The sequence below is a fragment of the Oncorhynchus kisutch genome, unplaced genomic scaffold, assembly GCF_002021735.2.
Source record: "Oncorhynchus kisutch isolate 150728-3 unplaced genomic scaffold, Okis_V2 scaffold1040, whole genome shotgun sequence".
NCBI classification, from domain to species: domain Eukaryota; kingdom Metazoa; phylum Chordata; class Actinopteri; order Salmoniformes; family Salmonidae; genus Oncorhynchus; species Oncorhynchus kisutch.
The window spans coordinates 74,617-97,707 of NW_022262985.1; the positions used below are offsets into that span (position 1 = coordinate 74,617).

Here is a 23,091-nt window from a genome sequence, read left to right on the forward strand (position 1 = left end):
TACCCAGGTGTATCTATTTGTCTCCAGGTGCACCTCATTGCAATTAGGGGCCTGCGTTTGGTGGTCAAAACCTGGCTATTGAGTCAGTCTCATGGAGTTAGATAGAGGACTCTAGATGGATGAAATCCATGTTGGCATGAACATTGCCACTGAGGGCTTCCAACAAAGTAGCCATCTAGGTGGAGCTTCTCAAATCAAATCAAATCAAATTTTATTTGTCACATAAACATGGTTAGCAGATGTTAATGCGAGTGTAGCGAAATGCTTGTGCTTCTAGTTCCGACAATGCAGTAATAACCAACAAGTAATCTAACTAACAACTCCAAAACTACTGTCTTATACACAGTGTAAGGGGATAAAGAATATGTACATAAGGATATATGAATGAGTGATGGTACAGAGCAGCATAGGCAAGATACAGTAGATGGTATCGAGTACAGTATATATATATGAGATGAGTATGTAAACAAAGTGGCATAGTTAAAGTGGCTAGTAATACATGTATTACATAAGGATACAGTCGATGATATAGAGTACAGTATATACGTATGCATATGAGATGAATAATGTAGGGTAAGTAACATTATATAAGGTAGCATTGTTTAAAGTGGCTAGTGATATATTTACATCATTTCCCATCAATTCCCATTATTAAAGTGGCTGGAGTTGAGTCAGTGTCATTGTGTTGGCAGCAGCCACTCAATGTTAGTGGTGGCTGTTTAACAGTCTGATGGCCTTGAGATAGAAGCTGTTTTTCAGTCTCTCGGTCCCAGCTTTGATGCACCTGTACTGACCTCGCCTTCTGGATGATAGCGGGGTGAACAGGCAGTGGCTCGGGTGGTTGATGTCCTTGATGATCTTTATGGCCTTCCTGTAACATCGGGTGGTGTAGGTGTCCTGGAGGGCAGGTAGTTTGCCCCCTGTGATGCGTTGTGCAGACCGTTCGTTAAGGAAGAATCACACGGGCCACTTTCAGTCGCAAAACCTTTGAGCATTGCAGATATACATTTCATGAATAGAGACAACGTATTTCCTTAATAATCTCCATGTCGGGGAGACATATTTGTTCAATATAGCATATTTTTATCTGAACCTTCCAAAAGGTTGCATCCTGCCTAACGCTCCCCATTATTCAATCCAGGTTATCTGGAGGGATCAGCCAATTAATTATACACTTGAGCAAACACTGCATAACTGTAGGTAGCATTAAATTGCCACCTTTGGCTTCATACAGTACCTTTTCAAACAAAACACTCTGTGATGGTGTGCAGCCTTTAAGTTTGTTTGCCAACTCATAGAAATTATAGAAGACAATGGACTACTTTAATAAAATGAATATTGCCTCTATTGTCTCTAATGTAATTACATTTGTTATTTGATTTGAATGGAGCTGCCCTTGCGCTCACGTACGCCATAATGGGACACATATAAAGATGATATACTGTGACTATCATTCTCTATGGTCCAATCTCTACGATGTGTTGTTCTGGTGGCTGAGTGTGTGTCCTCTTCCTCTCAACTGTCCATTCTCAGGGCTGCTGGACAGGTGCCTTGCCCGTCAACGTTGCAGCCCTTTGGGTGTTGCACTTATCAGGCTTCACCGCCATTGACCAGAAAGGCTGGTCCTAGTCATTTTGTGCATTTATATGTTCCCAGTTGCCACTCCTGTGAAGGGAGACCGCTGCACTTGAAGGCAGTTCGGTGACCACAGAACCCCAGTACAGGTACTCTATTGTAAACATTATTAAAGTTAACCGTGCTGAATGACTATGTACATATGGCAGCAGTCTCTATGGTACAGGTTAGAGTACCAGGTGGTGTCAACCCAGTACCCTGCTTTTAATAGTGACTAAGTTTGGGCTGGGTACTGGGAGGAGGCCGGCTAGAGGAGACGATTTTAACGTCCGATGGACTGGAGTAAGAAACTTCTATCTCCAGTTTCTCAGTCTCTAGGTCACAGCTTTGATGCTCCTGTACTATCACCTCCTTCTGGATGGTAGCGGGGTGAACAGGCCATGGCTCGAGTGGCTGAGGTCCTTGATGATCTTCTTGGCCTATCTGTGACACCGAGCGCTGTAGGTGTCCTGGAGGGCAGGCAGTGTGCTCCCGGTGATGCGTTGGGCTGACCGCACCACCATTTGGGGAGCCCTTTGGTTGCAATTGCCGTACTAGGCGTTGACACAGCCCTACAGGATCCTCTCAATGGTGCACCTGTAGAAGTTCATGCCAAATTTCTTCAGCCTCCTGAGGTTGAGTAGGTGCTGTTGCGCCTTCATCACATTTTCTCAACGAATGGATCATTTCAGGTTGATTGTGATGTGCACGCCGAGAAACTTGAAGCTTTTTGTCCTCTCCAGTGCGACCCTGTAGAAGTGGATGGGGACTAGCTCTCTCTGCTGTCTACTGTAATCAACAATCATCTCCATTGTTTTGTTGACATTGAGGGAGAGGTTATTTTCCCGGCACCATTCCGTCAGGGTCCTCACATCCTCCCTGTATGCCGTCTTGTCATTGTTGGAAATCAGGCCTACCACTGCTGTCAGCAAACTTGATGATTGAGTTGCCACTCAGTCATGGGTGAACAGGGAGTACAGGAGGAGGTTGAGCACACACCCTTGTTGTTCCACAGTCTTGAGGATCAGCGTGGTGAAGGTGTTGTTGCCTACCTTCACACCCGAGGTCAGCCCGTCTGCCCAGCTGCAAAGAGCGGGATTGAGACCAATTGTCCAAGCTTGTTGATGTGGTATGATTCTGCTATTTCCTTTACATTTGATCCGGAACCCCCAACAGAAGCTAGCCAGCTAACTAGCTAGTAGTCAGCTTGCCACTGCTAGTGGTCATCAGCTACCTTTAGCAAGGACATATCTCGCCAGTCTGCACAGAGCTGCACAGAGCACAGAGCACAGAGCAAATCGGGCTTATTTTTCTCCATATCTCTGGATTCCTACCTCAAGCTCTGAACCTTTTCACCTAGGTCATCGCAGCTAGCTAGCTGCTATCCGATTGGCTTCTCCTGGCTAACGTCTCTGTCCCGAAGCAACCACCAATTAGCCTGGAGCTAGCCTATGCTAGGCCCATCTCCCAGCTAGCTGAAGAGGTCAATCAGCCACTCCTTAAGCTACAATACCTATTTTGCAATTGGCCTGGACCCCTGTAATTGCCGATATGGAGCCCTGCTGATCCATCACGACTGGACAACTGACGTAATCCGCCCGAGGGGGTTTCAACTGGCTCCCCCGTCGCGAAGTCCCCTGAATGCCCATCTGCTAGCCTGCAATCCGCGGCCCGCTAGCTGTCCAGAGCACACCGGACTGTTAGCTGAAGAAGTCCATCAGATAATTTTTGGGGGGCTACTGTACATATTTTGAAAATTGGTCTGGACCCTTTTACTACACAGAGTCCTGCTGATCCATGTCTCAATTGTCTCAAGGCTTAAACATCCTTCTTTAACCAATCACCTCCCCTTCATGTACACTGATTGAAGTGGATTTTACAAGGGACATCAATAAGTGATCAAAGCTTCCACCTGGATATTTATTTTTTATTCATTTTTTTTTTACCCTGACATTGCTCATTCTGATATTTCTTAATTCCTTTATTAACATTTTGGGGATTTGTGTTTATTGTTTTGTATTGTTAGGTATTACTGCACTTCAACTAAAGCTTGTAACATGCGCATTTTGCTGCACCTGCAATAACATGTGCACAATATCTGTAGTCAGCAGTCTGATGGATTGTAGAAAGAAACGGTCTCTAAGCCAGTTGGAATCAGATTGCATACACCAATATGGTCTGCCCGACGATAAGGGAGAGAAGACTTTGTGGTTGATTTTTGTGGGGTCCTTGATAATGATGCGTGCCTTCCTCAGGCAGATGTCCTGGATGGGTGAGGGCACTGTCCCAGTGATGTACTTCACAACCCGCTAGAGTGCCTTGCAGTGTGCCATACCATGATGCATCCACTCAGGAAGCTCTCAATGGTGCAGCAGTAGTATTTAGAGAGGAGGCAGCATGCCACATATCGTCAGCCACCTTAGGAAGTAGAGACGCTGTTGTCATGTGGGTCCATGACGAGTCCGCAGTGTTGTGGTTGCTGAGAAACTTAAAACTTGTGACTCTCTCTACTGCAGTCCCGTTGATGTGGATCAGGGTATGTTCCATCCTCTGCTTCCAGAAGTCAACAATCAAATCCTTTGAAGCTCCTGGTCATTCAGAGCAGCAAGAGTTCTCCTTGATAACTTGGTATTGTCTACCTCGGAGCGAACATAGAATGAGTTAAGCTCGTCTGAGAGGGAGGCTTTGGTGGGCATCGCACAGCAGGATTGCCTTTTTCAGTCTGTGATAGTCTGAAGTCCTTGCCACGCGACGCAAGTTTGAGTTGTCGAACATCAATTAAAGTTTCAGTCTTGTCTTTTTGCATTCTAACTTATTTTTGGAGCTCGTACCTGCTAGGCATTGCACACCACCAGGTCATCATGTTCGTTCTTCTGACATCGAATGCTGCAGTATGGAATATATCTGTTCATCCATGGTTTTTGGTTTAGACCTGTAGGGATTTTTATTGTGGGCACATCATCATCAACATATTTCCTAATGAAGACTGTGACTGATGATGTAGATTCTTCAATGTTGATGAATGAGTCCTGGGTGGACTGTCTTTTTTTACCCGCTTTTTCTTTTTAAAGTTTAAATCTTGTCTAATCGCTGCAACTCCCCAACGTGCTAGTGAGAGGTGAAGGTTGATTCATGCATCCGCCGAAACATGACCCGCCTAACCGCGCTCCGTAACTCCCGCCAGCTTAACCTGGAAGCCAGATGTATCAACGTGTCGGAGGAAACGCAATTCAACTGGTGACTTGGGTCAAGTAAAGCCCCACTGGCTGATCCCGGGTCTGTAGTAACATCTCTAGCACTGAGTTGCAGTGCCTTAGACCGCTGCGCCACTCGGGAGGCCACTGTGGATGAATCTTTGAACATATTAAATCTGCCTCCGATGTCCAGTTCTTCAATATTCTCTGTATTGCTGGCTCCCTCTTAAGTTGCTGATTGTAGGCGGAGATTAGGAACAGAGACGTGATACGATTGGCCAAAGCGGGGGTGGGGATGGCTTTGTACTTATCACGGATGTTTTGCTTGTGCATGGTCAAGCAGGCTGGATCCTCTTGTGAAGCAGGATACATGTTGGTGATATTTTGTGAAAACCTTCAAAGGCTGCTTTCGATTTTTAGAGAACAGTAGGAGATAAACTCCCATTGGCCAATGAATGGAGAAACGTATAACGCCCCACAAACTTTTGACGGATCACATTCACATTGTCATAAAGCGTCACACGGTTGCTAAGCTAATCGTCATGCAATGCCTTCTCAAAGCTGAGAAACCTGCCTATTTTCCTCAAAAGTAGATAATGTCACTATTCCCGAGCAGTACGATATTATCAAACATCTCGGATTACAGTTGCAATTTTGCACATGTACACGGAATTCATGCTAAAGTTGGGGTTTTGAGCTAGCGCCCAATTGATTCCCATTCACTCCTTGAAGAGCTCTCCTTGTTCCAGAATAGTCCAGAATGCACTGCGCAGCCCATTGACAATGTATGGGCAACATACAAATGGGCATTAATACAATGCCAAGGGAGTTTCCCCATCTCCTCAAGGGTATCTCTGGCACTGTCCCACATATTTCGGCAATGCACCAAAATCGATCTGTCCCTCATTTAAATCAAGTCTAAGTGGTGGATCAGTAGTGCGCTATTTCAATGCTGAGTTACATTTTTGTACACCAGTATCCAACACCTGAAAATAATATTTTTGGTCTGAAAATATATTTCACTGCAGTTTAGATGGTACAATGATGCGACACTATACTTTTGTCAAACTGAAATTAGGCGAACCAGAATATCATGAAATGGAGGCGTGATCCACAGTTCATTTTTTATTTATATTATGCCATCATTAATATGTCCTGTGGGACTGTAGTTGTAGTACTGCACTGCTCATCCCATATCAAACCAATGGACAATAGGAGACCGAATGTGATCGGATCATCATCTAATTGGCCTTCACATAACTCTTACGGAATGTCCACGTGGATGGGGATATTGGACATGGTATCGAAGTTTACTGGGTGACAATGTATGTTTAATTTCGACAAAATCATTTCTAATTAAATTTTTCCAGTACAACATAAGTTCAGCAAATCCGCTTATTGTTTGGGATACCTTTAAATGTACCTTCAGAGGTCATTCAATTCAATTTTCATGTAACGGTTTTCTTGAGTCGAAGGAGAGGCGTACCATAACTCAGCGTGGTTATTATTCATGGTTCTTTAATAAAGAAACTATACATGAATAGACTAACAAAACAAGAAATGTGAAAAACCAAAACAGCCCTATCTGGTGCAAACACAGAGACAGGAACAATCACCCACAAAACCCAACACCAAACAGGGTACCTAAATATGGTTCCCAATCAGAGACAATGACTAACACCTGCCTCTGATTGAGAACCATATCAGGCCAAACATAGAAATAGACAAACTAGACATGTAACATAGAATGCCCACTCAGATCACACCCTGACCAAACAAAACATAGAAACATACAAAGCAAACTATGGTCAGGGTGTGACATTTCAACAACAACAAAAAAGCAGTTTCTGGCTAAAGAGACAGGACTAAGGGAAATACATTCTCTAATCGTACAGGAAGCAATAAAATTAACTACAGAGATACAAAATAAATTAGCACCTGTTCTCTATTACACACATACACTTATCTGTGATTCTCCATTTTATATTTTAAAGGACAAAGCTAAATGATCAAAAGATGGCGCATACAGAGACGGTCGCCTCGCTTCAAATCCTTTGGAAATTGTGCAGTAATTTGTGGACGAAATTAGGGCACGAGTTTCCTTCCAGAGAGACATCAGGCATTGTAACATTCTATGTTTTACGGAAACATTGCTTACTCGGGATATGTTGTCAGAGTCGATACAGCCATTGGGTTTCTTCATGCGTCGTGCCGACAGAAAAAAAACATCTCTCTGGTAAGTGGAAGGGCGGGGGTTTATGAACATACAGTAACTCAAGTCCTTTTGTTCCCCTGACCTAGAAATCCTTAAAATCAAATGCCGACCGCATTATCTCCCAAGACAATTCTCTTTGATTATAGTCACAGCTGTGTATACCCCCCCCCCCCCCCCCCACCCCTTCCCCAGGAAACCAGATATCCTCAGGCTGCATTTATCAAATCCAACCAAGACTCCATTTTTCTCAAACCGCCCTATAGGCAGAAACTCAAGCAGGATCTACCCGTGACTAAAACCATTCAACACTGGTCTGATCCATCGGAATCCACGCTTCAAGATTGTTTTGATCACGTGGACTGGAAAATGTTCCGGGAAGCCTCAGACAATAAAATCGTTTTATACGCCGACTCTGTGACTGAGTTTATTAGGATGTGCATTGGAGAGGTTGTACCCACTGTGACTATTAACACCTACCCCAACCAGAAACTGTGGATAGAAGGCAGCATTCGCGCAAAACTGAAAGCGCAAACCACCGCATTCAACCATGGAAAGAGGTTGGATATAAACTGAATATAAACAGTATAGTTATTCCCTCCGCAAGGCAATCAAACAAGCAGATTGTCAGTATAGGGACAAAATGGAGTCGCAATTCAATGGCCCAGACAAGAGACGTATATGTGGCAGGGTCTACAGGCAATTACGGATTCATAAATTCATAAAATGCCTGGATGTTTACAATTTCGGTGATTCTCTTAGAAATGGTTAAAAGTACTGTATAGCACCCCCAGGTGTAAAATTGTAAATAGCAGCTACTTCTCAGAGAGTTTTGAATTGTCAAGAAGAGTTAAACAAGGGTGTCCGCTGTCACCATATCTATTCATTGTGGCCATCGAAATGCTAGCTATTAAATCATATCAAATAACAACATTAGAGGATTAGAAATCCATGGCTTAAAAACAAAGGTGTCCATGTATGCTGCTAACTCAAGTTTAATATTTAATCTTCTTGCTAGTTCCCTGCAATGTCTCATTGAAGATGTAGATAACTTTTCTGTACTCTCTGGACTAAAACCTAATTATGATAAGTGTAAAATATTATGAATTGGGTCTTTAAAAAATACATCTTGTACATTACTATGCAGTTCATATTTAAAATGGGCTGACGGAGAAGTAGAAATGCTTGGTATTCATTGAAAAAAAATATTAAATGTAGAGGTAAATACCTGTCTATTTATGTAAAATTTGCCCTGATTAACTCCTTAGTCCTATCTCAGTTTACTCACTTACTTATGGCTCTGCCTACTCCTGATGACTTGTTTTTCAAATCGTATGAGTAAAAAATATTTAGCTTTATCTGGGATGCTAAACCAGACAAGAAACAGTGTGCCTATCTATATTTATACATTTGTATATTTTTATTTAAACTGGTAAGTTGTCTGAGAACACATACTCATTTACAGCAACAACCTGGGGAATAGTTACAGGGTAGAAGAGGGGGGATGAAGGATCCAATTATAAACCGGGGATGATTAGGTGGCCATGACGGTATGAAGGACAGATTGGGAATTTAGCCAGGACACTGTGGTTAACACCCCTACTCTTGCGATCAGTGCCATGGGATCTTTAGTGACCACAGAGAGTCAGGACATCCCTTTAACGTCCCATCCAAAAGACGGCACCCTGCGGCCTATGGTCATTGGGATATGTTTTAGACAGGAGGAAAGGGTGCCTCCTACTGACCCTCCAACATCAATTCCAGAAGCATCTGTTCTCCCATCCAGGGACATACCAGGACCAACTCTGCTTAGCTTCAGAAGCAAACCAGCAGTGGGATGATGGGTGATATGCAGGACTAGCTGGCTTTATAATGAATATGAATTGGGTGTTGTGAGATTATATATGAAAGCACTAAACATCTCTAGAATCTTCACTTATTCAAAAGTTTCACTTGAACCCTAAATGGTTCTCAAGTAAACTAAGAAAAGCTAATCCACTGTTTAAATAACTTTATCTGTGTACAGATTTCAATGTCTCATTTTTGATTTACTGCAAATGATATCTTTTTCAAAGTCTCTCTTTTTCAAACAAGTATTGCAGAGCTGGCTACAATTTAAATATTATGGCTGAATATAAATGTGCTGGGTGATGAAAGACCTGTATTTATGGGAAACAAGTTTGAAAAAGGGTATTTTATATTTAAATATTGTAAATTGGAATGGTTGACTTGTCTTTCATGGAGTTATCAGAATTATTTGGAAAGGTCTACTCAGTACTAGATTATAACCAATTGATTACAGCATTACCCCAAAAATGGAGGCAGGTAGCAGCAGGAGGAGGTAGGGAAGTGGTCTGTCTGCCCAATATAAATTATCAGAACTTGCAGAGGAATACAAATTGCATACCAGTTTCATTTGAGGACCAGGATGTTGATATGTGTCATTTAGACTGCAAAATAGTTGGGAAGCGATATTTGATTTACCGATTCCATGGGACAGGGTTTATGAGTTGATTCAAGACTTGTGCTTTTCAGCTAATGCAGATTTTGTTGAGTACAGAATCAATTGACCATTTATTTTAGTATTTCCCGCAAGTAGCTTCTCAGGAATGGTTGAAAATGCAAAACATTGATCTAAAATTGACACTAAATACCCTTTTGGAGATCTGGAGAGCAAGTCAAATATTATAATACTATTATAGTTTCTCAACCTGTAGTCTATTCAATAGAAATTGTATGTTAATCACAGCATAGTTGAAATATGCTGCGTAGTGTCTGGCCAGCAGAGACAGGTGGGATGGGCTAAGGGAAGCTGAGGTTTGGGATGTGGAATTGGAGATAAGGGAGGGGAGTGGAGTTCCTGGGCAAAGGATATACAGATGTCAAATTAATTCCAAATACATTTGAATGACACTGAGGGGCTTTGTTGATACAGTTGAGGCTGATGCCATGCAGGTGTTTGTACAAAATGCATACACTCATTCAAATGCTCATAGATGGACATGGTTCCATACATCGTTGGCCTTGCTGTTATATTGGCCTGTATGTTTCTCGTTCATTGGTGGTGCATGGGGCAGGGAATGGAATTCAATGCATTTCTCAGGGTGGAATCTGATGCTTGAGGGGCAGCTCTTGGAGGGCTGTATCGGTCAGGTCCCCATTTGACAGTGGGAGATCTGTCGACGTGCCGTTGACCCTTTGTGTCTCTGGCTAAGAGGCTGTTAGATGACTAATGTGATGTGGTTGGGCAGCTTCCCTGTAAGTATGTTTATTACCAGATGAAATAGTCAAACTGAATCTACACAGAAAGGGAACATTTGGTTCATGAGCCAACCACTTAACGAGCAAGGTTTGTAGAGTCTACACATTGTATTAAAATGTTTACCTATCCAGGCCTGCTTTGTGACCAGATTAGCTGTTGATGCATACGAATTAGGACCAGTAAGAGAGAATAAAGGACACATGTTCAGTAATATTGGTGTGACATTTATTAATGTACAAGAGGCAACTAGTATCGTCTTCCTGCCGCTTCGTTTAATTCAGCCACAGTTCAGAAATTGTTTAAGAAATGCTTCAGCACAATGTACACGGGTTTACAATGGTCATTGAAGTTGATTTAGAGGTTGGAGGAAAACAGCACGACCTGATGAAGATATCCCAGAAGCCTTGTACATCTTCAGGTTCCCCAGGAAGATATCCTGCAAGACAAAATCGTCAGCAGGGTAGCCTAGTGGTTAGAGAGTTGGACTAGTAACCGAAAGGTTGCAAGTACAAATCATGAGCTGACAATGTACAAATATTTCGTTCTGCCCCTGAACAGGCAGTCAACCCACTGTTCCTAGGCCATCATTGAAATTAAGAATTTGTTCTTAACTGCCATGCTAAATAAAGGTAAAATACAACACGAATTCTAGTTCCCAGTCATGTGCACCTATACAAAACTCACATTCAGTCACAGGTGTAAGCCACATCCAAGTACTTATAGGTTCCGACACAGGGGTCACCGAACACAGAGTTGGATACCTTGACGATACACTGGCGCTTTCCATCACACCTGTGTGTCAACAGGTAGAGGTTAACACCACAGCCAATGACTTCCTACAGCTAAATGCACACTGAAGGTTTCAGTACCTTTCTGCCATTTTGCTGGTGGTGGATTGGCTGAGGCAGTTGGTGTTTTTGAGTTGTTGATGTGGGCGCCCAATGGAACACACATCGTGTTGACGACGACCATAGTTGGCACGCTGAATACGGATCTCACCTCGATCTGAGGAAGAGAAAGGACAAACCTTGGTGTTGGTGTGGGCTAGTGACTAATATACACGGCACCACATGATTAAACTGTACGGTAGTGTTGACCAGCTTACCACATAGTAGTTGAGAATCAGAGCCTTCACATATGATGCTGCTTACTGCAAAGACAACACAGGAGTTACACCACTGGCCAGACAAATTAAGACATACATTAGCCTGGTGAAGTGTTAGTGATGCGCACTGACAGGGAATGTTGATTTCAGGTGCATTTTTCTAAAAGTCATTATAAACTCGTTAGCATGAACCAAAGTACAAAAAGTTAGGCGCGTCATCTTCCACCGTTACCTTTTAGTTTCACTTCCTTATGAGCAGTTCTCGAAATGCTAACATTTTAAGCAAACTGGCTGGCTAGACCTAAACTGTTGAAAAAATAAAGTCGACCCCGCTACACCCAATCTGTGCAGTTTGTGCCATCTGTCAGATTGGCTATAAACCCTGCAAAACTGTAGGAGTTGCGCTAGCTAGTTACCGTTCACTGAAACATGGTAAACCAGATTAAGTGCACAAGCATCATATAAGCTTGACACTTGCCTTCCATGTTCTTGCTGGCTAATTGAGCTAGATATGTCAATTTAACAAGGAACAGCAGCAGCATATGAGACAAGTCAAAAAAGTTACTGCAAAAAGGGTCAATGCAGATAGTCATTCAGCAGTTAAGGCTTGGGGGAAGTAGAAGCCTTTCAGGGTCCTGTTGGTTCCAGACTTGGTGCAGCCGTACCATTTGTTATGGAGTAGCAGAGACCAGTATAACTTGGGGGGTGCGAGTCTTTGACAATGTAGAGCCTGCCGACACAGGTGGTGTCGAAATCCTGATGCAGGGAGCGCGGCCTCTGATGTACTGGGCCGTACGCGATACCCTCTGTAGCACCTTGTGGTCAGATGCCATACCTAGTGGTGATGCAGCCAGTCAAAAAGCTCTCAATGGTGTAGAATTCAGAATCGGAGGGCTGACACCAATCCTTTTAGCCTCCTGGCAGGGAAGGGCTCAGCCCTCCATTTCCTGTAGTCCACTACCAGTTCCTTCGGCATCTTGGCACCACACTGCCAGGTCTCTGACCTCCCTATAGGCTACTCAAACTAAACAAGTTGCATATCCACAGCTTGCTAGGGTTAGTTAGCAGTTGAGGGTGGTTTACACTTGGAGAAACAAAAGTTAACAAGCTGGTACCATAGGGGAACCAACCCATTATATTCCTTTTCTAGCAATCAGCTGAGCTTACTTTTTTACAAGATTAAAAGTGGGTAGGAGAATTAAACAATGTCCCAACATGACACAGTCATACCAACACTAAATATTAAATACTAAATATTATTAGCACACATTCAGAGACTGACTTGTTTCTTGCTGTTGGACACAGGAGTATTTGGTGTCCAGGTACTTATAAGTCCCGACACAGGGGTCTCCAAAAACGAAATTGGATGCAGGGACAATACACTCGCTCTTCCCACCGCATCTGTGTGTTTCAAAGACATGTTGAGGTCATGAGTTCATACAGGTAAACACAACAGGTTCCAGCACATTTCTGCCATCTTGCTGGTGGTTGTTTACACTACAGCCAAGGAGTTACAGGTTCTAGTACCTTTCTGCCATCTTGCTGGTGGAGGATTGGCTGAGGCAGTTGGTGTCGGTGAGTTGGTTATCAGGGCGCCCAATAGAACAAACATCGTGTTGACGACGACCGTAGTTCGCACGCTTGATATGGATCTTACCTCCATCTGAGGGAGATGGAGAACAGTGAGGCACGAAGGAGAGCCAAGTATGGGTCTCTATGGTGTGGGCTAGTGACGCTAATCTACAGTATAAACGATCATAGGTGGTCGGTGAGTATACTGTTCAGCAGTGTGGACTAGCTTACCACATTGCAGTAAAGCATCAGAGCCTTCACACGTGATGCTGATTGCTGCCAGGACAAATAAACAGGAATTACACACCACTCACATTAGCTTGGTTAAGTAGTATCATCATTATTACATACAGTACCTCCATCTGTTAGTGTGCAGCAAGCTGTAGCCAGCACTGAAACAACATCACACAGCTAGTTCAGCAACATTCAACATCATATGCACTTGGACCATGAAGCTACAACTCAGCATTGGTCTCTATACGCAAGTTCAGCATTTGGTCTCATATTCCATGCTTTGAATACCTTTTTGCCCAAAAGGAACTGAATGTCCCTCAAATCATATTACATGTACTTCTTTTCACTCACAAATACAAACATTGTCATATATATTTAAATTCTAATCTGCATCAGATACAGATTTTGTATACTCACATGTGACCACCGTCAGTCTCAAAATGCACATGATGCCAGGTACAGGAGTGGTACTAACAGAGAAAATGCAACTGATGATAACAAGATCCAATACACCTGGTATTTATGTTATGTGACATGTCTTAATTTACCCAGGTGTATCTATTTGTCTCCAGGTGCACCTCATTGCAATTAGGGGCCTGCGTTTGGTGGTCAAAACCTGGCTATTGAGTCAGTCTCATGGAGTTAGATAGAGGACTCTAGATGGATGAAATCCATGTTGGCATGAACATTGCCACTGAGGGCTTCCAACAAAGTAGCCATCTAGGTGGAGCTTCTCAAATCAAATCAAATCAAATTTTATTTGTCACATAAACATGGTTAGCAGATGTTAATGCGAGTGTAGCGAAATGCTTGTGCTTCTAGTTCCGACAATGCAGTAATAACCAACAAGTAATCTAACTAACAACTCCAAAAACTACTGTCTTATACACAGTGTAAGGGGATAAAGAATATGTACATAAGGATATATGAATGAGTGATGGTACAGAGCAGCATAGGCAAGATACAGTAGATGGTATCGAGTACAGTATATACATATGAGATGAGTATGTAAACAAAGTGGCATAGTTAAAGTGGCTAGTAATACATGTATTACATAAGGATACAGTCGATGATATAGAGTACAGTATATACGTATGCATATGAGATGAATAATGTAGGGTAAGTAACATTATATAAGGTAGCATTGTTTAAAGTGGCTAGTGATATATTTACATCATTTCCCATCAATTCCCATTATTAAAGTGGCTGGAGTTGAGTCAGTGTCAGTGTCAGTTTGTTGGCAGCAGCCACTCAATGTTAGTGGTGGCTGTTTAGCAGTCTGATGGCCTTGAGATAGAAGCTGTTTTTCAGTCTCTTGGTCCCAGCTTTGATGCACCTGTACTGACCTCGCCTTCTGGATGATAGCGGGGTGAACAGGCAGTGGCTCGGGTGGTTGATGTCCTTGATGATCTTTATGGCCTTCCTGTAACATCGGGTGGTGTAGGTGTCCTGGAGGGCAGGTAGTTTGCCCCCGGTGATGCGTTGTGCAGACCTCACTACCCTCTGGAGAGCCTTACGGTTGAGGGCGGTGCAGTTGCCATACCAGGCGGTGATACAGCCCGCCAGGATGCTCTCGATTGTGGATCTGTAGAAGTTTGTGAGTGCTTTTGGTGACAAGCCGAATTTCTTCAGCCTCCTGAGGTTGAAGAGGCGCTGCTGCGCCTTCTTCACGATGCTGTCTGTGTGAGTGGACCAATTCAGTTTGTCTGTGATGTGTATGCCGAGGAACTTAAAACTTGCTACCCTCTCCACTACTGTTCCATCGATGTGGATAGGGGGGTGTTCCCTCTGCTGTTTCCTGAAGTCCACAATCATCTCCTTAGTTTTGTTGACGTTGAGTGTGAGGTTATTTTCCTGACACCACACTCCGAGGGCCCTCACCTCCTCCCTGTAGGCCGTCTCGTCGTTGTTGGTAATCAAGCCTACCACTGTTGTGTCGTCCGCAAACTTGATGATTGAGTTGGAGGCGTGCGTGGCCACGCAGTCGTGGGTGAACAGGGAGTACAGGAGAGGGCTCAGAACGCACCCTTGTGGGGCCCCAGTGTTGAGGATCAGCGGGGTGGAGATGTTGTTGCCTACCCTCACCACCTGGGGGCGGCCCGTCAGGAAGTCCAGTACCCAGTTGCACAGGGCGGACTGATGGACTGATGACGAGCTTGGAGGGTACTATGGTGTTGAATGCCGAGCTGTAGTCGATGAACAGCATTCTCACATAGGTATTCCTCTTGTCCAAGATTGGTTAAGGCAGTGTGCAGTGTGGTTGAGATTGCATCGTCTGTGGACCTATTTGGGCGGTAAGCAAATTGGAGTGGGTCTAGGGTGTCAGGTAGGGTGGAGGTGATATGGTCCTTGACTAGTCTCTCAAAGCACTTCATGATGACGGATGTGAGTGCTACGGGGCGGTAGTCATTTAGCTCAGTTACCTTAGCTTTCTTGGGAACAGGAACAATGGTGGCCCTCTTGAAGCATGTGGGAACAGCAGACTGGTATAGGGATTGATTGAATATGTCCGTAAACACACCGGCCAGCTGGTCTGCGCATGCTCTGAGGGCGCGGCTGGGGATTTCGTCTGGGCCTGCAGCCTTGCGAGGGTTAACACGTTTAAATGTCTTACTCACCTCGGCTGCAGTGAAGGAGAGACGGATGTTTTCGTTGCAGGCCGTGTCAGTGGCACTGTATTGTCCTCAAAGCGGGCAAAAAAGTTATTTAGTCTGCCTGGGGGGCAAGACATCCTGGTCCATGACTGGGCTGGATTTCTTCCTGTAGTCCGTGATTGACTGTAGACCCTGCCACATGCCTCTTGTGTCTGAGCCGTTGAATTGAGATTCTACTTTGTCTCTGTACTGGCGCTTAGCTTGTTTGATAGCCTTGCGGAGGGAATAGCTGCACTGTTTGTATTCGGTCATGTTACCAGACACCTTGCCCTGATTAAAAGCAGTGGTTCGCGCTTTCAGTTTCACACGAATGCTGCCATCAATCCACGGTTTCTGGTTAGGGAATGTTTTAATCGTTGCTATGGGAACGACATCTTCAAAGCACGTTCCAATGAACTCGCACACTGAATCAGCGTATTCGTCAATGTTGTTATCTGACGCATAACGAAACATCTCCCAGTCCACGTGATGGAAGCAGTCTTGGAGTGTGGAGTCAGCTTGGTCGGACCAGCGTTGGACAGACCTCAGCGTGGGAGCCTCTTGTTTTAGTTTCTGTCTGTAGGCAGGGATCAACAAAATGGAGTCGTGGTCAGCTTTTCCGAAAGGGGGGCGGGGCAGGGCCTTATATGCGTCGCGGAAGTTAGAGTAACAATGATCCAAGGTCTTTCCACCCCTGGTTGCGCAATCGATATGCTGATAAAATTTAGGGAGTCTTGTTTTCAGATTAGCCTTGTTAAAATCCCCAGCTACAATGAATGCAGCCTCCGGATAAATCGTTTCCAGTTTGCAGAGAGTTAAATAAAGTTCGTTCAGAGCCATCGATGTGTCTGCTTGGGGGGGGGGATATATACGGCTGTGATTATAATCGAAGAGAATTCTCTTGGTAGATAATGCAGTCTACATTTGTTTGTGAGGAATTCTAAATCAGGTGAACCAAAGTATGTTTCTTTCATCACACCATGTCACGTTGGCCATAAGGCATACGCCCCCGCCCCTCTTCTTACCAGAAAGATGTTTGTTTCTGTCGGCGCGATGCGTGGAGAAACCCGTTGGCTGCACCGCTTCGGATAGCGTCTCTCCGGTGAGCCATGTTTCCGTGAAGAAAAGAACGTTACAGTCCTTGATAATGCTTCGTGCCTTCCTCAGGCAGATGTCCTGGATGGGTGAGGGCACGGTCCCAGTGATGTACTGTGCCATCTTCACAACGTGCAGGAGTGCCTTGCAGTTGTGGACGGAGATATTGCCAGAACAGGCCATGATGCATCCGCTCAGGACGATCTCAATGGTGCAGTAGTAGTATTTAGAGAGGAGGCAGCATGCCAAATTTCTTCAGCCACCTAGTAGAGACGCTGTTGTCATGTTGGTCCATGACGAGTCCGCAGTGAAGTGGTCGCTGAGAAACTTAAAACTTGTGACTCTCTCTACTGGTTGTCATGACACCACCATGCCAGTTCACACACCTGCTCCATACAGGTTGACTCGTCGTTGTTGGTTATCAGGCCTACTGGTTATCAGGCCTACAACCGTGTTGTTGTGCAAAGCCACGCAGTCATGGGTGAACATGGACTGAGGACACACCCCTGGGGGTCACCTGTGTTGAGTCAGTGTCTCCTTAATTAACTTCTTATGGTATAGGGGACGGTTGCGTCCCACTTGGGCAATAAACAGTGAAAATGCAGTGCGGCAAATTTTAAAAAATGATATAAAAATCTAAAATTTCATTAAATCACACATGTAACATACTCAATTAAAGCTACACTCGTTGTGAATCCAGCCGACATGTCAGATTTTTAAAAGGCTTTTCGGCGAAAGCATAAGAAGCTATTATCTGATGATAGCCCAATAGTAAACAAAGAGAGTAGCATATTTCAATCTTGCAGGCGCTACATAAAACGCAGAAATAAAATATAAAACATGCATTACATTTGACGAGCTTCTTTTGTTGGCACTCCAATATGTCCCATAAACATCACAATTGGTCCTTTTGTTCGATTAATTCCGTCCATATATATCCAAATGTCCATTTATTTGACGCGTTTGATCCAGAAAACAACAGCTTCCAAAAAATGCAATGTCACTACAAAATATTTCAAAAGTTGCCTATAAACTTTGACAAAATATTTCAAACTACTTTTGTAATACAAGTTTAGGTATTTTTAAACGTTAATAATCAATCAATTGTAGACTGGTCTATCTGTGTTCAATACCTGAAGATAACAAACCCTGCTACTTTTCACGTCTTGCTCAACTCTCAACAGTGTTACCCAGTTCCCAAATGGCCTACTTCTTCATTGCACAAATGAATAACCTCAACCAAATTCCAAAGACTGGTGATATCCAGTGGAAGTGGTAGGAACTGAAAACAGGTTCCTAAGAATAAAATAATAATCTGAACGGTTAGTCCTTGGGGTTTTGCCTGCTACATAAGTTCTGTTATACTCACAGACAAGATTCAAACCGTTTTAAAAACTTCAGAGTGTTTTCTATCCAAATCTACTAATACTATGCATATCTTATATTCCTGGCATGAATAGCAGGAAGTTGAAATTGGGCATGCTATTTATCCAAATGCTGCCCCCTTAATCTACCCATTCTGCCCGATTTTTTAAATGTTTAAAATGTTTAAAATGTTTTACAGTGAAAACACAACATATATTTATGTTAGATCACCACCAAATCCAAAAAAACACACAGCCATTTTTCCCAGCCAAAGATAGAGTCACAAAAGCAGAATTAGAGATCAAATTAATCACTAACCTTTGATAATCTTCATCAGATGACACTCATATGACATCATGTTACACAATACATTTATGTTATGTTCGATAATATGCATATTTATATCCACAAATCTCAGTTTACATTGACGCCATGTTCAGAAATGCCTCCAAAATATCTGGAGTAATTACAGAGAGCTATGCCAGATAACGGAAATACTCATCATAAACTTTGACGAAAGATACATGTTTTACATATAATTAAAGATACACTGGTTCTTAACGCAACCGCTGTATCAGATTTTTTTAAAAGCATACCATGCAATAATCTAAAACGGCGCTAAGACGTAAATATATTTCTCCGCCATGTTGAAGTCAAGAGAAATACGAAATTACATCATAAATAGTTCCTTACCTTTGATGATCTTTCATCAGAATGCAGTGCAAGGAGTCCTAGTTCCACAATAAATTGTTGTTTTTTTCCATAATGTCCATTACTAAAATTATATTTTAAAGGAGGAAGCTAAGTGATCAAAAGATGGCGCAGACAGAGACGGTCGCCTCGCTTCAAGTCATTTGGAAATTAAGCAGTAATTGGTGGTCGAAATTAGGGCACAAGTTTCCTTCCAGAGAGACATCAGACATTGTAACATTCTATGTTTTACGGAAACATTGCTCACTCGGGATATGTTGTCAGACAAAACAGCCATCGGGTTTCTTCATGCGTCGCGCCCACAGAAAAAACATCTCTCTGGTAAGTGGAAGGGCTGGGGTTTAATAACATACAGTAACTCAAGTCCTTTTGTTCACCTGACCTAGAAATCCTTACAATCAAATGCCGACTGCATTATCTCCCAAGACAATTCTCTTTGATTATAGTCAAAGCTGTGTATACCCCCCCCCCCATTTCCCCAGAAACAATATATCCTCAGGCCTCATTTATTGAAGCTGAGGATGTTAAGAAAGCTAATTTGAGAACAAGAAATCCGAAATTTTACTAGCACATTGACTTTCGTACCTGATCGAGCAAAACACTCGACTACTGCTAATCTAACTTCCGCAATGCATACAAGGCCCTTCCCCGCCCTCCTTTTGGCAAATCCAACCACGACTCCATCTTGCTCATACCGCCCTATAGGCAGCAACTCAAGCAGGATGTACCCGTGACTAAAACCATTCAATGCTGATCTGACCCATTCATGCTTCAGATTGTTTTGATCACATGGACTGGAAAATGTTCCGGGAAGCCTCAGACAATAAAATCAATTTATACGCCGACTCTGTGTGTGGATTTATTAGGATGTGCATTGGAGAGGTTGTACCCACTGTGACTATTAAAACCTACCCCAACCAGAAACTGTGGATAAAAGGCAGCATTCGGGCAAAACTGAAAGTGCAAACCACCGCATTCAACCATGGAAAGAGGTCGGGAATCAGGCTGAATATAAACAGTATAGTTATTCCCTCCGCAAGGCAATCAAACAAGCAGAATGTCAGTATAGGGACAAAATGGAGTCGCAATTCAATGACCCAGACAAGCGACCTATGTGGCAGGATCTACAGGTAATTACGGACTACAAATATATTCAGAAAATGCCTGGATGTTTACAATTTCGGTGATTCTCTTAGAAATGGGTAAAAGTACTGTATAGCAACCCCAGGTGTAAAATAGTAAATAGCGGCTACTTCTCAGAGTGTTTTGAATTGTCAAGAAGATTTGCTAGCTATTAAATCATATCAAATAGCAACATTAGAGGATTATAAATCCAAGGCTTAAAAAAAAGGTGGTGTCCATGTATGCCGATGATTCAAGTTTTATATTTAATCTGCTAGCTAGATCCCTGCAATGTCTCATTGAAGATCTAGATAACTTTTCTGGACTCTCTGGACTAAAGCCTAATTATGATAAGTGTACAATATTACGTATTTGATCGTTAAAAAAATACAACTGGTACAAAACTATGCAGTTCATATTTAAAATGGGCTGACGGTGAAGTAGCATAAAAAAAACAATATTAAATCAGCCCTACACAATGAATTTCAATAGAAAACCGACAATATCCTGCAACAATGTAGAGGTAAATATCTGTCTATTTATGGAAAATCTGCCCTGATTAACTCCTTAGTCATATCTCAGTTTACTCACTTACTTATGGCTCTGCCTACTCCTGATGATTTGTTTAGCTTTATCTGGGACGCTAAACCAGACAAGATACAGTGTGCCTATCTATATTTATACATTTGTATATTTGTATTTAAACTGGTAAGTTGTCTGAGAACACATACTCATTTACAGCAACAACCTGGGGAATAGTTACAGGGTAGAAGAGGGGGGATGAATGAGCCAATTATAAACCGGGGATGATTAGGTGGCCATGATGGTATGAAGGACAGATTGGGAATTTAGCCAGGACACTGTGGTTAACACCCCTACTCTTGCGATCAGTGCCATGGGATCTTTATTGACCACCGAGAGTCAGGACACCCATTTAACGTCCCATCCAAAAGACGGCACCCTACTGCCTTTTGTCATTGGGATATGTTTTAGACAAGAGGAAAGGGTGCCTCCTACTGACCCTCCAACACCACTTCCAGAAGCATCTGTTCTCCCATCCAGGGACTTACCAGGACCAACGCTGCTTAGCTTCAGAAGCAAACCAGCAGTGGGATGATGGGTGATATGCAGGACTAGCTGGCTATATAATGAATATAAATTGGGTGTTGTGAGATTATTCAATATAAAAGCACTAAACATCTCTAGAATCTTCACTTATTCAAAAGTTTCATTTGAACCCTAAATGGTTCTCAAGTAAAATACTAAGAAAAGCGAATTCACTGTTTAAATAGCCTTTTGCCTGTGTATGGATTTCGATGTCTCATTTTTGATTGACTGCAAATGATACCTTTTTCAAAGTCTCTCTTTTTCAAACAAGCATTGCAGAGCTGGCTACAATTTTAATTTCATCCCCCTGAAAAGATAGAACAAATATTATGGCTGAATATAAATGTGCTGGGTTATGAAAGACCTGTATTTATGGGAAACAAGTTTGAAAAGGGTATTTTGTATTTAAATGATATTGTAAATTGGAATGGTTGACTTGTCTTTCATGGAGTTATCAGAATTATTTGGAAAGGTCTACTCAGTCCAAGATTATAACCAATTGATTACAGCATTACCCCAAAAATGGAGGCATGTGGCAGCAGGAGGTAGGGAAGGTGTCTGTCTGCCTAATATAAATTATCAGAACTTGCAGAGGAATACAAATGCATACCAGTTTCATTTGAGGACCAGGATGTTGATAGTGTCATTTAGACTGCAAAATAGTTGGGAAGCGATATTTGATTTACCGATTCCATGGGACAGGGTTTATGAGTTGAATTCAAGACTTGTGCTTTTCAGCTAATGCAGATTTTGTTGAGATACAGAATCAATTGACCATTTATTTTAGTATTTCCCGCAAGTAGCTTCTCAGGAATGGTTTGAAAATGCAAAACATTGATCTAAAATTGACACTAAATATCCTTTGAGATCAAGTCAATTAATAATATAGTTTCTCAACTCAATCTGTAGTCTATTCAATAGAAATTGTATGTTAATCACAGCATAGTTGAAATATGCTGCGTAGTGTCTGGCCAGCAGAGACAGGTGGGATGGGCTAAGGGAAGCTGAGGTTTGGGATGTGGAATTGGAGATAAGGGGGAGTGGAGTTGCTGGGCAAAGGATAGACAGATGTCAAATTAATTCCAAATACAAATACATTTGAATGACACTGAGGGGCTTTGTTGATACAGTTGAGGCTTGATGCCATGCAGGTTTTGTACAAATGCATACACTCATTCAAATGCTCATAGATGGACCATGGTTCCAACAGCGTGGCCTGCTGTTATATTGGCCTGTATGTTTCTCGTTCATTGGTGGTGCATGGGGCAGGGAATGGAATTCAATGTATTTCTCAGGGTGGAATCTGATGCTTGAGGGGCACGCTCTTGGAGGGCTGTATCGTGTCAGGTCCCCATTTGACAGGGGAGATCTGTCGACAGTGTCCGGTTGAACCCTTTGTGTCTCTTGGCTAAGAGGCTGTTAGATGACTAATGTGATGTGGTTGGGCAGCTTTCCCTGTAAGTATGTTTATTACCAGATGAAAGGTCAAACTAATCTACACAGAAAGTGAACATTTGGTTCATGAGCCAACCACTTAACGAGCAAGGTTTGTAGAGTCTACACATTGTATTAAAATGTTCCTATCCAGGCCTGCTCATTGTGACCAGATTAGCTGTTGATGCATACGAATTAGGACCAGTAAGAGAAGAATAAGGACACATGTTCAGTAATATTGGTGTGACATTTATTAATGTACAAAGGCAACTAGTTATCGGTCTTCCTGCCGCTTCGTTTAATTCAGCCAAACAGTTCAGAAATTGTTTAAGAAATGCTTCAGCACAATGTACACGGGTTTACAATGGTCATTGAAGTTGATTTAGAGGTTGGAGGGAAAACAGCACGACCTGATGAATAATCCCAGAAGC

General features: G+C 42.8%; 1 protein-coding gene across 2 annotated transcripts; it reads right to left on the bottom strand.

Annotated features, from left to right (window-relative positions):
• Positions 1-10,485: 10,485 nt before the first annotated feature.
• LOC116364224 (L-rhamnose-binding lectin CSL3-like) lies at positions 10,486-13,738 on the bottom strand. 2 transcript variants are annotated; one of them, XM_031817476.1, is made up of 9 exons: positions 13,611-13,738; positions 13,316-13,351; positions 13,191-13,235; positions 12,915-13,050; positions 12,670-12,788; positions 11,388-11,432; positions 11,152-11,287; positions 10,967-11,074; positions 10,486-10,747 (listed from the first exon to the last, which is right to left on the bottom strand). In XM_031817476.1, exons 1-8 carry the CDS (start codon positions 13,639-13,641, stop codon positions 10,969-10,971), a joined length of 654 nt encoding a protein of 217 aa, XP_031673336.1. In that variant the 5' UTR covers positions 13,642-13,738; the 3' UTR covers positions 10,486-10,747; positions 10,967-10,968. The 2 variants fall into 2 exon arrangements, with proteins under 2 accessions (XP_031673336.1, XP_031673335.1); XM_031817475.1 differs by having other exon boundaries at positions 10,486-10,718; positions 13,611-13,737.
• Between the last annotated feature and the right edge of the window lie 9,353 nt (positions 13,739-23,091).